Genomic DNA, 11,728 nt, shown 5'->3' with positions numbered 1-11,728 from the left:
GACCAGCCAGTCCTTTTTTTTTTCTCAGAATTTCACAATAAAAGCACAGGTTAGAGAATAATAACAATAACTAAAAAAAAATCGCAAAAATAAATATATTTTACACAAATATTTTTCTTTCCTATCCCATGGAACAGCTTACCAAATATTACCAAACCTGTTTCCAGCTGCACATATAAACCCTTTTCACAGGCGTAGCTAAAGTTATGAGCAGTGCCAGTGTTTTTCCTTCAATGACGAGTCATTATATCAGAAAACAGCAAATGCAGCAATACAGTAAAAAAAAAAAAACAAAAGTGAAAAATGTAAAGATATCTGAGCTAAAACCTAAATGTCTGTAGTGAAAAACATAAATAATCTAAAATAAAATCCTCTAAATGTAAATCCTATATGATCCTTCATATAACAGCAGTGATCTTTGGTACCTTCTAACTTCATACACGAGTACTGTGTGATTCAGCCACGACCAATGTACCAAAAAAAGCATATTTCATTTAATGTTTTGATAATAATACAATGAAAAGTGTCTGCAGCAGTTTCACATGAAACACAGATACAGTACAGAAACAGTAGGCAGCATGCGTGGAAAGCTCCCTGCTTTCGGCTGCTTGCTCGCAGTTGTGCGCCTTCCTTTGACCAGTCTGAGGTGGCTTCTCTTCGGTGAATGTGAATGATTGCCGGGTGTTGACCTTTGCCGTCACATCACACAGAGGCCGTGCAGGTGTCTATAATGACTGCCGGCCTGGCTGAACATACAGTGGTGTTTTATTTTAAGTCCTTCACACTGATTGTGTTTCTCCGTGTGGAAAAAGAAAAAAAGAAAACCCCAGAATGAGTCATGCAAGTGTGAGCTTGGCTGCTACAGACAAACAACAAGCACCTGCAGCTTGTGTCTGGGCCGTGGCCTGCAGTGAAGGCTTGATCAGAAATCAGGAGACGTGTGATCCGTGTTAACAAAGTAGGTGGTGAGCTCCCCCTTCCCCTTCACATTCACTTTTCCTCTGAGAGTGACGCCGTATCCCACAGTCTGAACCATCTGGGACGTCTCCTCGGTCACCTGCGAGCCAGAAAATGACAATAAAAAGAGTTAGGTTATATGTCTCTCCAGGCATCTTTAAGCTGCTGTGCCAAAAAAAAAAAAACACACCTGAGGCAACAGAAAAGCACAAGAGGCAACGAGCTGCCAAGGCAGAGCTCACAGCTCAGTATGAAAGAAAAGATGGTGTTGTGCTGGAGTCACATTAAGAAAAGTCCTGACCCCAGTTAATTCGATTATATGAATCCGACCACGTCCTGTCACTCAGCACGTCCAACCAATGACGAGGGGAGTAGACATCAAGACCTTATTGTAACGAGAACCCGATGGTGCTATCTATCTATCTATCTATCTATCTATACATGGTACAGTATGATGTTAAAGCCTTAGATTTGCTTCCAAAGAGTCAGCTTTCTTGTCATTCTTAAAATGCTCTTGGACAGTAGTTCTCCAGGTTTTATGAAGGTATTTCAAAGTTTTCTTTGGACATTGGCTGCTTTTTCACTCGTTTTCAGTTCATTCTTTTTGCCTTTTAAGAGTAATGTTTGTTGTTTTTATGCTTGAATCCTTCAAGCATAAAAAAGGCTCCCAAACAAAAAGCAAGGGACCAAATTTAGCCACTTTGTTACTAACAACCTGTTGTAAAAACACTTAATTTGTTTTTAATTTCTTTAGTTGAATCTATTGAAAAAAAGCCAAAGATAGCATAGCTTGTGTCATGGTTCTGGGTCAATTTGACCCTACATTTTGAGTCTCTTGTGTTTTGGTAATATTTTGTATTATGGTTTATGTTCTGGTTCACTAGTAGTCTCTGTTTAGTTCCTTGATTATTAGATTCCCTCTTGTGTCTTGTTTTTCTTGGGTTCCACTCTACGTTTCCCCCAGCCCGTCATGTCCCCCCTTTGTCTGCCGTTCCTCCGCTCTGTCAAACTCCTGTGTCAGTCTTGCATTCCTTCATTTCCTGTTTTATTGTGAAGGTCTTATGTTCCATGTTCAGTGTGCTTACTTTAGCTTCCCTGGTCTCGTCATGTCTAATTTGTCTCAGCTGTGTTCCCATGTGTTTTCTGTTCCCTCGTCGTTGTACTGTGTATCTAAGCCTCTGTCTCCCTCTGTCCAGTGTTGCGTCTCCTTCATTCCCTGCTGTGTGTTCTGCCTGCCTGCCTGCCTGCTTAGTTACTTGTACATTCCAGTTTTAGTTAGTTTTGCATTGTCTGATATTCTGCAATAAATTATAATTAACTTAAAAAATTTATTATTTGCCTCCATGAGTCTGCGCTTGAGTCCTCTCTTGCCTGCTTCACACAACCAGCACATGGCAGCTTGACATACATGAAATAGTGTTTTTGGACCAACAAGGTGATTCACAGGCAGCTATTGGCTGAAAACTTGGCATATCTCAGCCTGATGAGCGGGATGTCCTTAAAATACTGAGGAAACCGGACAAAGGAAGAAGTTGCAGGCCTAGAAAACCATTACATTTATTGTAGTGTTGTTGTGTGGCATTCTTACCAGAAAACTAAAAATACCCCTAAAAAACACACAACAAAAATAGTCTCCATTAAAATTTTATTCGATTTTTTTTCTATCTAATAGAACTTTACCTTGAAATATTTGTTTTGTCGTATTGTGTCCTTATGTCATTTTATTGAGCCATATATTTTGTTCTTCTTCTATAAGCTATTTTAGGTCGTGTTTGAGTTGTAGCCGCTGTAACAAACGACTTTCCTAACCTTTGAGAGTCAGTAAATAAAGTTTATCTTATCTTACTGAACAATATTGAAACTTTCATCAGACTGGCGTCCTTTAATAATACATTAATGCCTTTACAAACATCAATAAACCACCATACAATATTTTATTATCATATTATAGGCTTGTTACACCAAATCCATCAAACACTGGTGAGAGAAACAGACTCAGGATATATTCCAAAAAATAAAACTGACCTGGATCTTGTCCAGTACTCCTGTACTGTCCATCCTGCTGGCCACGTTAACAGAGTTCCCCCAAATATCATACTGAGGTTTATGGGCTCCGATAACTCCTGCAATCACTGGGCCGTGGTTGATCCCTGAAGGTGAACAGCAGACAGAAGTTATTTCAGGGTTATCAAGACTGTCTGAGGAGGTGAGATCAGCACCATCCATGCACCCGTGTTGTCTTTCTTTAAATCATTTAGCTGTTTATAAAAATGAAAAATAAACAGACATCATGCAACTTCTGATTCGACTCTGAAAATAACAATAAATAACCAGACTATAAATAATCTGTAACATCTGCATTATTCTTCTGCAGAGACTCACCAATCCTCAATTTAAAGCTGTTAAAAGAGTGCGTGTTGATGTTTTCTAGCTTGGCCATCAAAGCGATGGCGAACTCCACCATGGAGCGCACGTGGCTGTAGGACATGTCACATTTCTGTAGGGGGAGCCAGAGATCACAGTATTCAGTCAGAGGGAGCGTGTGCAGTTTGTTTACACTTTAAAAGTGGACCAGAAGACGGCTTTGCAAGCCTGGATTTGCAAATCCAAATTCCTTTCCTGAGTATGTCAGTCATCCTGTGTGCAACCTGCAGGTAATAACCTAAAGCTGTGACTTCAGGGTCACAAACCTTTCTTTCATCCCCCGGAGCCAACTGTGTCAGCCCTGCAGCGGCCATGTAGGTGCTGCCGATGGTCTTAATCTTCTCCACCGAGGAGAACTTGGGCTTTGAAAGAAGCTGCGTGAAAGAGACACAAAGAGGAAGAGAGAGTGAGAAAGAGGCAGAAAAGACAAAACGTTCCAGCAGGTTGGTGCTGACAGCAGCAGGACTTCACACCGTCAGCTTCCTCATACCTCATCGAAGTCTGATATGATTTCGTTGAGGAATCGCAAACACTCCAGGCCGTCTTTGTTTTCGCTCGTCTCGTTGTAAAACTCCTTGAACTGAGGCACCGATGCAAACATCACGCACACGCAGTCATATGACTGACTGTACAGGTCCTGAAAGGATGTAAAATAAAATTATGATTAAAAAAAAAATTCCAGCATAAGCCTATTTTCATCCAATTTGCATGCAGGAGCCAAGTCAAACCTGTTCTGCTGCTTTTTGCACATGAAACTCCAAAAAGGTTTCATAACTGGAAACTAGCGTGTTGGTGCCAACACTCAACTCACTCAACATCCAAAAATCATTGATTTTTTTTCCCTCCACAGTGTTTTCAGACTAACTACTCTCAAATATGGCTGACTGAATGATTGAGGTGGTACAAATAGTAAGAAAAATATATGAAGCAGAAACTTTTTTCCCTTTATTTCCTGTCAAATATGTGCTGTTAACCAATAATTCACACGAGGTCAGAGTATGTACAAGTAAAGGCCATGAGAATTAAAACCACTCTAAGCACTGTTTTTGAGATTGTCGTCTACTCTTTCACTGTATGATGTCAAACAGAGTGGACATCCGTAATATGGCCATCTCAGCCAAGAATGCCCATCGTTCACAAACCTTCTGTTTGCAGGGGACAGCCAATCAGAAGAAAACTGGCTTAAAGGCAGAGATAAAGCAGCTTGTCTTTGATAGAGGATGAACTGAGGAGCTGCACCAAAGCCAAAAGACAAATATAGGGGTGTGCAACCGACTAGATTTAAACCTAAATTCTCTTTTTTGGCTTTCAAATAAAGTTTTTTTTCCCCATCAATCCATCCGTCTTCTGTCATTTATCCAATTCAGGGCTGCAGGTGGGTGGCCGAAGCCTATCCAAGCTGCCACAGGGTGAGAGGAAGGGTACATCCTGGACAAGTCACCAATCTGTCACAGAGCTAACACAGAGGGAAGAACATGCAAGCTCCACACATAGAAAGACCAGATGGTGGATTTAAACCCAGGACCTTCTTGCTGTGTGGCTAAATCGCTAACCACTGTACCACCGTGCCGGTTTGTTAAAAATATTCCTTAAATCTATGTTCAATTGTGCCAAATAATCAAATGGGATAACTGATTTTTGCCTCAATCGAGCAGTTCTTGATAAATAAGAATTATTTTGAACTGTGAATCATGCAAAGCTCCAAGGACAAAAATGTGGTGCTGCAAATCCTCCTTACACACCCACTTTCATATTTCCTCATTAAATTCCTCGGAATGTCACACAGTGGAAGATAAATATGAATATCAGGCTTGTTTCCAACTGGATCTGTATTGAACAGATAAAGGACAGAAGCTGTGCACCTTGGGAATGTCTTACTTACCTGGTTATTGATGTTTTTGCCCACGAAGAAAGAGGCGACGTGGAGTGGCAAGACGTTCTGCAGGAGGAGCTTGTTGACGTTCTCCATGGTCTCCATCTCATCTCTCTCTGTCTTGAAGCAGCGCTCCAGCAGGAAATCTACACGGCAGCTCAGCTCATCCTGAGAGAGAAGCGAAGAAGCATTGGTTTAAACCCGGATGTGACATGCACGGCATTTCCTTTGTTAAAGAACTTCTTGCACACGGACACACACAAACACACACACTCACCTGTCTGGCCAGTATGATGCATACAATGTAAAAGATGGACAGCCAAATCCCAGACATGATTTGAGGGTCCTTCAGGACTCCGGGCCTGTGGAAAATCCCATGCATGTTATTATTTGTAGAACCGTGCAGGCTTCTAACATGTTTCCATTACATATGTTCAAAGACCAGTGTCTTGTATCACACACAGCCGATGCGGCCGGCGCCCCCAGGCGGGCCTCAGTCTATAGAAAGCCGATGAATAAGTAATGCTGATGTGAAACTCCAGACCAGGATTCACAATCTGGACTCTCAGAGGTAGACAAAGAGTAGGAAATCCAACACTTTGGCTTGGCAAAGCACACTATGGCCCAGTTCCACCTCTTCTCCTACACCCTCTCCCTGCACACTTTTACTTCCTGTGGAGGCTCGTCCACATTCAGTGCTGTTCTAAAACAAATAGCTTAAAGCTGAAGTGGATAATTAAGACCCCCCCCTATTAAAGATTAGCAGCACACTTCTAAAGTGGAGTGGCTGATTTGTGTCCGATCATTTATAAACCAAAATCCTGGTGATGTGTTTACCTTTTTTTTTTTCAAAAAGGTCATGCTTCTCAACTGGAAAAGGGTGGAGGACTTAGGCTACGTCCACACTAATGGGTTTTCATTTGAAAACGCATCGTTTTCTCTCAGTTTTGGCCTCCCGTCCACATTGACATCGAGCATTTCGAAAACGCTCACGAAAACACATGCATTTGAAAACGGAGCTGTCCCGTCGCAGTGCGGACACTCGAAAATGGAAACTTTCTAAAACGATGACGCATTTTAGTCATGTGATGCCGTCATGTGACCAATTAAACAAAGATAGCGGAGGGCATTATACAGCAGTTGTTTTGATTGCTCTCAATTTTGACAGCCCTAAAAAAGATTAACATCAGTTTGTACATGCTCCGGATAGCTTTTCAAACTCTTTAATTCTCACTCGCTTTTGCGCATGCGCTGTACTGGAACGTAAGCGTTTTAGCCGTTTCAATGTGGACGCACAACTCTGTGAAAATGACTGAAAACGCTAGTGTGGATTTTCAAATCTATCCGGGCGAGTGTGGACGTAGCCCCAGAGTTAGGAGCTCAGGGGCTCAGAGTAGACCCAATACTCCACATAAAAGGAGGCAGTTGAGGTGGTTCAGGTATTTGACTGGGATGCTTCCTACATGAAGTGTTTTGTTTGTAGATTACATCTGTCAGCCAGCTTGAGAACACCAGGGTGTCACACTAGATAAACTGAGACTAGAGGAGGCAGCCTGGGGGTTGAGGGAGGTCTGGGCTTGTCTGCTTAGACTATTCTTATTGTGGAGGGGAGGGTGGTGGTGGTGGTGGGGCTGGGGGGTGTTAGTAAAATACTGTTACACTTTTCTTTCATTTTTGGCTTTTTAAAAAGACACATGAAAACACATGTAGATGTTAGTTGCAGCTTTATTTATCATGAAAAGTTTAACATAAGAGGAAAAGTTCTGTCTTTAAAATCACATTTACAGCTTAAATGTGGTTGCCAACATTTAAAAATACTAACCACCACCCCTCATGTCCTGTTATTTGAAAATCGTTCCTTCCCAGTCATCGTGTTCACAGCATTTTCTGAAAACCTGAGATTGACCTTGAGGTTAAGATTCAAACTCATTCAAGATTTATTTATTTTATAATTAAATTTTATCATTTTATCATTTTATTTTATTTATTTGTTTATTTATTTATTTGCATTTCATTATTATTATTATTATTATTATTATTATTATTGATCGTTTTTACAATTCTTTATTTTTTTAAACATATTTATTTTTATTATTTTTTTCATTTTCATTTAGACACTATGGTATCAACTGATGCAATAGTGCCTTTTGAAATCTATTTATTAAAATCTGCTACAAACATGAGATATTGGAGGACTTGAACCTTGCAAAGTTATTGTAACCATTGCTCTGGGAAATGTGGAGAATGAGGCGAGTGCTTTGCTTGTTTATCAGCGTTGGCTTTTTCCATATGTGGAGAAGTGAAATGTACTCACTTGGAACCATTATAAAACAGTTCGATGAGGCAGGTTGATCTTGACTCGAAAACATAGAGGAAGAGGGCGAGGTAAACCACGACAGCCAGCGTGAGCAGCAGTGTTTTCACAGACATGCACGTCCTGGTGAACACAATCACTCCCAGCATGGCCAGCAGGCAGCAGTACAGGTAATACTGCATGTTTGGACAGAGGGAGGTAGCAGGAGAAATATGTGAGTACAACAGGTTAGGCGTGACTTGGAATACTTCGAGTGAAATGTTCCAATAAGTTCAAGCAGCTATGTAACTCTCTTGGCCAAATATCTTTCAGAAATGTAGGAGCTAAATGTCAAGTATTTTAGCAACGTTCAAGTCTGTGCAGAGACAAAAAAACAAGTCACATAGATCTATAGATAACAATGTTATGAAGAAATCTAACAAACTATCATACTGCCCCAAAGAAATGATAAAGTACATTATTTAACATGTAATAAAGGTGCAGTGAAGCATTTATTTACTCACAGGCAGCGTGTGGAGTTTCAAACTTTCCCACACTGTGGTGTTGGCTATGCTGGTGCAGTTATTTCCAGGAAGGAAGTGCTGCAAGAAATTTAAAGTTAAAACAGTAAATGAGATATAACAGAGTAAAGAGGCCCATTTAGTTAATCTACAAAAGATCAATAATTATTTAGCCATAAACTGTTTTGTTTTGAATGAATTTATAGCTAAACGCTATTCTGTGCCAAAGTCTTGCGTCACCCCTAATTTCTTTTTATTTTGTTAGGAATATAGGAAATAATTGCAGTGATTTACTGAAACAGATGCAAACGTGCTTTGAAATACATTATATAGGGCATATGTTGAGATCTGGGAGAGTTCTGGGGAGGCTGATACTGTTTCTACACTGAACAAAAATATAAACACAACACTTTTGTTTTTGCTCCCATTTTTCATGAGCTGAACTTAAAGATCTGAAACCTTTTCTACAGACACAAAGGACCCATTACTATCAAATACTGTTCACAAATCTGTCTAAATCTGTGTTAGTGAGAACTTCTCGTTTGCCGAGATAATCCGTCCCACCTCACAGGTGTCAAGGTGCTGATTAGACAGCACGAATACTGCACAGGTGTGCCTTAGACTGCCAACAACAACAGGCCACTCTGAAATATGCAGAGAAAAGTAGATTGGTGGATTTTTTCTCTAAGGATCATCTGCTGGTGTCCAGTGTGTCCTTAAAAAAGGTAACACTCATTATAATGAGATATAGCAGGTTTTCAGCTCTTTGGCAATAACCTTGTTGATACAAAAACACAATTTTTATGTCTGTCAGACTGAGTTATCTTTCACATTTTTAATAGATTCAACTAAAGAAATGGGAACAAATGTGTTTATTACGACCAGCTGCTAGTAGAAAACAGAAAATTTCCTCTAAAAGTAAAACGACTGGACTGAAAATGAATGAAAAAGCACCCGATGTCCAACTTTGAAAGAACTTCAGGAAGCCTGGAGAACTGTTGGTCAAGAGCACTTTAAAAAAATAAAAATAAATAAAAATGAAACAAAAAGAGAGTTGTTTTTTACTCTGAGACGTTACTGGCAGAACGACCGATGAAGGAACTTACAAGGTTGAGCATGGCCATCAGCAGAGTGATGAGCACACAGATAATGATCACAAACAACCGCAGCACAGCCCTGGTGGCGACGCCGCGGGATAGCCCAGATATCCACTGGACACCCACCGGCATTTTGGAACGCCATTTCTGTGAAACAATAAAAAAAAATGCTGTCTTAATAAAGCTATTTGCAGCGATTTTAGTTGCTTTAACTGTGCATAAACAAGTGTCTGCATATTGAGACGTTTGCACTTTCCATCCAAACTGTGAAGCACTATTTAATTAAATTAAACTGAATTTAAATCGCTGCTCTTTTCAGAGTTAAAGTGAGATGATAACGTTGATAACACTCGGTAAAAGTGAAGGGGTACTCTTGTGCAGAAACGGACTGAGGAGATGGACAGAGGCGTGTTAAATGTGTCTCAGCGAGAGTTGGTATAAGATTGGGGGTGTGCATGGTTTGGTTTTCATTGTTTTCTTTGCTTTTGTCTTGTATTAAAAATAAAAAATGCAGGACTAAATGTGCAAAAGCTCCTGTGTGTTCCTCTGGAGCCGTCAGTCAACCCTGAACCTGGACCGTTCATACCGCAGGTGCACGTACGCGTGTTTTCTCTTCATTTGAAGAACCACTGACACTGAAACCTGGACTGTCGATAAAAGGCGGATCACCTGTTGATATGTATTAAACACAGCCCGCCTGGGTTTGTTTACCTCCAAGTATCCAGTGAAAGCAATGAACAAGAACACCACCATCACTGCAAAGGTCACACCGTAGGACACCGCCATCACGAAGTTCCTGTGGAAGAGTGAAAATTCATAGTTCACACCACTTTCTCCCCAAATAATAAAAGACGTGTGCGCTTGTGAGACGGCAAGCAGGAAACAGTATTACTCACGTCTTAGAGACCAGCATCTGGACGGTGAAAAGAGCGACGAAAATTAAACCTAAGCAGCTCATTGAGTGGTGCAAACCTTCCACTTCTGAAAAGCGGAACTGAAAACAAACAAACAAAAAAATAGTGTAAATGGTTTAAAAATGCTCAATAGAACCTTAAAGGCGCTTAAAAGTCCAGTAATCTCATCTTTGACCTGAATGAATCTACCTGTTTCTCTAAGTTGATATCGTTGAACAGCAGAGTCAAACAGTTGAGCTTCTTTGCTCTCTTCCTGAGTGAAAGATTGGAAAACAATCAGAGGACGAATCACAGAAGCCAGAAATATTCAACAAATCAAGTTTCTTAAATTAATTTTAATGAAAAGCTACATACACCCCCACGGCGTCCACAGGAGTTAAGAGGGTACGGTTGGAGTCAGGCACTGTTAATGTCAAATGTCCTTAATTAACTGAACATCAGCAGGTGTCAGAGCACCTAATTTGCTGCTCTGGAGCAGTCAGGTGTTTGTTAACACAATGACATGATCTGACAGCAAATTCACCCCTGAGGTCAGACTGTGCTATGTTCAGAGAAACTGCACAAAGCTCAGACTCTACAGGCCTCAGTTGGCATGTTAAATGTTAAAGTTCATGACAGCACAGTTAGAAAAAGATTGAACATGTATGGAAGGCCTCTTCTCTCAAAAATGAACAGGTTAGGTTTACAAAGCGCAGCCAAACACAGACTATCAGCTGTGAAGCACGGTGGTGGAGGGGTCATGATTTGGGCTTGTTTTACAACCACAGGGCAACTTGTGCTCGCTGAGTCGACCGTGAACTCCTCTGTTTGCCAAAGTGTTCTAGAGTCAAATTTGAGGCCATCTATCAGTCACCTAAAGCCTGGCTGAAACTGGTTGATGCAACACAACACTGGTCCCAAGCAAAGTCCAGACCTCAACCTGAAACAAATGCTTGACTGTGCATAAATAAATCCTCACTGCCAAGAACAGTGGACCAAAAAAGTTCTACGAGCGACTGAATCGTGGGGTGTGCTGAGTTTTTCAGAGGACTGTTAAAACCGTTTTAACTCTACAGGAGCACAAAAACAATAAATCTTACCTTTTAATGTCCAGCGTGTCCAGCGATCCCCTAACACTGTTATCAATGACCAAACTGGGAAAGAAAGAGGAACATGTTAGACACATCCAGGGATTAAAGGATGGATGTCATTGTTCTATTTATTTCTATTAAACTTGAATAAACAACTAATGCTTTTTTGCATGACTTCTCTAGTGATCTTTGGTGATCTTTTACTAACCAGTCATCTTGTGAAACCGGGCGTTCCTGAATCAATCACACAAACAAACAAAGATAAACACAATGGAGTTAATAATGAAACGCTGATTAGAGGCCAAGCAAAGGAGGTGACGTGACACGCTGCATTTCTGAGGGAGAAACTAAGCAGCAACAGCACAAATGCACAGATACGTACGGTGGTTGACTTCTTGGGCCGTCTGGCCTCGGGGTTGCTTAGGCCTTCGAAGGGGTTGACGCTCTTCCAGGACTGGAGGTACTGAGACATCCGCAGTGACGCTCGCTGCCTGTTCTCCCCTGGTGTAAGATGGCTGGGCTGAAATTGGGGCAAATATTACAGCTTAACATGATTTGAACTGTGATTCATTTTCCTAA

At 40.9% G+C, this 11,728-nt stretch overlaps 1 protein-coding gene across 2 annotated transcripts in view; it reads right to left on the bottom strand.

The window, feature by feature from the left end:
- Window positions 1-472: 472 nt before the first annotated feature.
- Window positions 473-11,728, bottom strand: part of LOC113019116 (adenylate cyclase type 2) — a 31,273-nt gene continuing 20,017 nt past the window's right edge. For both annotated transcript variants that reach the window (XM_026162641.1, XM_026162640.1), the window contains exons 11-26: window positions 11,532-11,669; window positions 11,358-11,383; window positions 11,159-11,212; window positions 10,269-10,332; window positions 10,062-10,159; window positions 9,877-9,961; window positions 9,175-9,312; window positions 8,072-8,149; window positions 7,569-7,744; window positions 5,532-5,616; window positions 5,264-5,422; window positions 3,872-4,018; window positions 3,648-3,755; window positions 3,340-3,454; window positions 2,983-3,107; window positions 473-1,057 (exon numbers count right to left, since the gene is read on the bottom strand). In XM_026162641.1, coding sequence (XP_026018426.1) covers window positions 923-1,057; window positions 2,983-3,107; window positions 3,340-3,454; window positions 3,648-3,755; window positions 3,872-4,018; window positions 5,264-5,422; window positions 5,532-5,616; window positions 7,569-7,744; window positions 8,072-8,149; window positions 9,175-9,312; window positions 9,877-9,961; window positions 10,062-10,159; window positions 10,269-10,332; window positions 11,159-11,212; window positions 11,358-11,383; window positions 11,532-11,669 — 1,731 coding nt within the window. In that variant the 3' untranslated portion in view covers window positions 473-922. The remainder of the gene's footprint in view (window positions 1,058-2,982; window positions 3,108-3,339; window positions 3,455-3,647; window positions 3,756-3,871; window positions 4,019-5,263; window positions 5,423-5,531; window positions 5,617-7,568; window positions 7,745-8,071; window positions 8,150-9,174; window positions 9,313-9,876; window positions 9,962-10,061; window positions 10,160-10,268; window positions 10,333-11,158; window positions 11,213-11,357; window positions 11,384-11,531; window positions 11,670-11,728) is intronic.

The sequence above is a fragment of the Astatotilapia calliptera genome, chromosome 3 (assembly GCF_900246225.1).
Source record: "Astatotilapia calliptera chromosome 3, fAstCal1.2, whole genome shotgun sequence".
Lineage (NCBI taxonomy): Eukaryota > Metazoa > Chordata > Actinopteri > Cichliformes > Cichlidae > Astatotilapia > Astatotilapia calliptera.
The sequence above is the reverse complement of the archived record's forward strand: the minus strand, read 5'-3'. Positions and strand labels throughout refer to the sequence as shown.